General features: G+C 35.6%; 1 protein-coding gene across 1 annotated transcript in view; it reads left to right on the top strand.

Moving 5' to 3' along the window:
- Positions 1-771: 771 nt before the first annotated feature.
- SARC_07001 (2-oxoisovalerate dehydrogenase subunit beta, mitochondrial) overlaps positions 772-1,372 on the top strand; it is a gene marked incomplete at both ends in the record, with an annotated part of 5,276 nt that continues 4,675 nt past the window's right edge. Inside the window, one exon of the mRNA XM_014299075.1 lies at positions 772-1,063. Coding sequence (XP_014154550.1) covers positions 772-1,063 — 292 coding nt within the window. The remainder of the gene's footprint in view (positions 1,064-1,372) is intronic.

A 1,372-nucleotide genomic window follows, 5' to 3' on the forward strand; every position in this document is an offset into this window, starting at 1 on the left:
GAAACTCAACGGTTTTTGGCATTAACAGAACGGCTAGTTTTGTAAATATTTAGGGGTGAAAGTCAGGAAGAACGACCTGGTTCTCATTACATACTGCTGTGCACCATATCATATTTATTTATTTATTTATTTTATTTTTAAAAAATACATACTTTATATTGCCTTCTTCTTAGGCTATGAGGCAAAAATATTCCGTCCATATTTTATTTGTTTTAAAAAAATAATACTACATAGTACATATTCAAAAGTAAATCTTTTTTAAAAATACACTCGCATTTACAGTACATATTTTTACATATATTTGTTGATTTTTTTGTTTATGTTTTTTTATCGAAATGTATTTAAAAAAAATGATATATGCGTGACGCCAGTCAAGCCATAACTTGATATTCGTGTACCGAACTGCCCAAACCTTTGCCTTATTAGTTTTTGGATCTAGTTCCATTTATTACTCAACGGTTTGATATCCAATCAAAACATCTACGGACGTTTTTCTGCGATCGCGTTGATCGCCTAATCACATTCTCCGTGAGAAGCTGTGATATATGCGGCACGGGGCAATTCTCTCACTCTATGATATGAATTCCCAGGTTTTTAACATATCAATATAAGTATATCAGAATACGTCTCAACACTCATACACTGACTTGTAGTTGAACGGTAAATATTTAAGACTGCTTTTAATTAAATCAGCGGAGTCAACGTGCGTCTCTGAGTATTCGATCCCACCTCAACCCAACTCTCAAAGATCAAGCACGCTCCTCCATCACTATGCTTACCTCTCAGCGATTAGCGCAGTCCACCGGCGCGACTGTATACAGCAGATTAGGCATGCGTGCATCTGCATCATTCCACACAAGTAGGTCACTCAAAGCGTTGCCCACGTTTGTATCAGAGACCGCACCCGAGGAGTTTGGTGAAACTAAGCGCACGAATATGTTCCAAGCGATCAACAGTGCTATGGATATTGCAATGGCAACCGATGATACGGCGTGCATGTTTGGCGAGGATGTAGCCTTTGGCGGTGTCTTCAGGTGCTCCATGGACCTCCAAACGAAATATGGTGGGTCTATGTAAGATATTTGTGTGCAAATATATAGGCCAATTTACGGGCGTAGAGTTAGGTGCATGTTCTGTATTAAACGGCCGCTATATCAATTCGTGTGTCTAGTACAATCCAAACTGGGCTAAGCCATGTTATCCTGTTTGGACATTATCACGTCATATCCAGAACACATACCTAAATCATCATATGTATTTACATATGTATTTACATATATATATATATATATATATATATATATATATATATATATATATATATATATATATATATATATATATATATATATATATATATATATATATATAT

This window comes from Sphaeroforma arctica (genome assembly GCF_001186125.1).
Source record: "Sphaeroforma arctica JP610 unplaced genomic scaffold supercont1.528, whole genome shotgun sequence".
Lineage (NCBI taxonomy): Eukaryota > Ichthyosporea > Ichthyophonida > Sphaeroforma > Sphaeroforma arctica.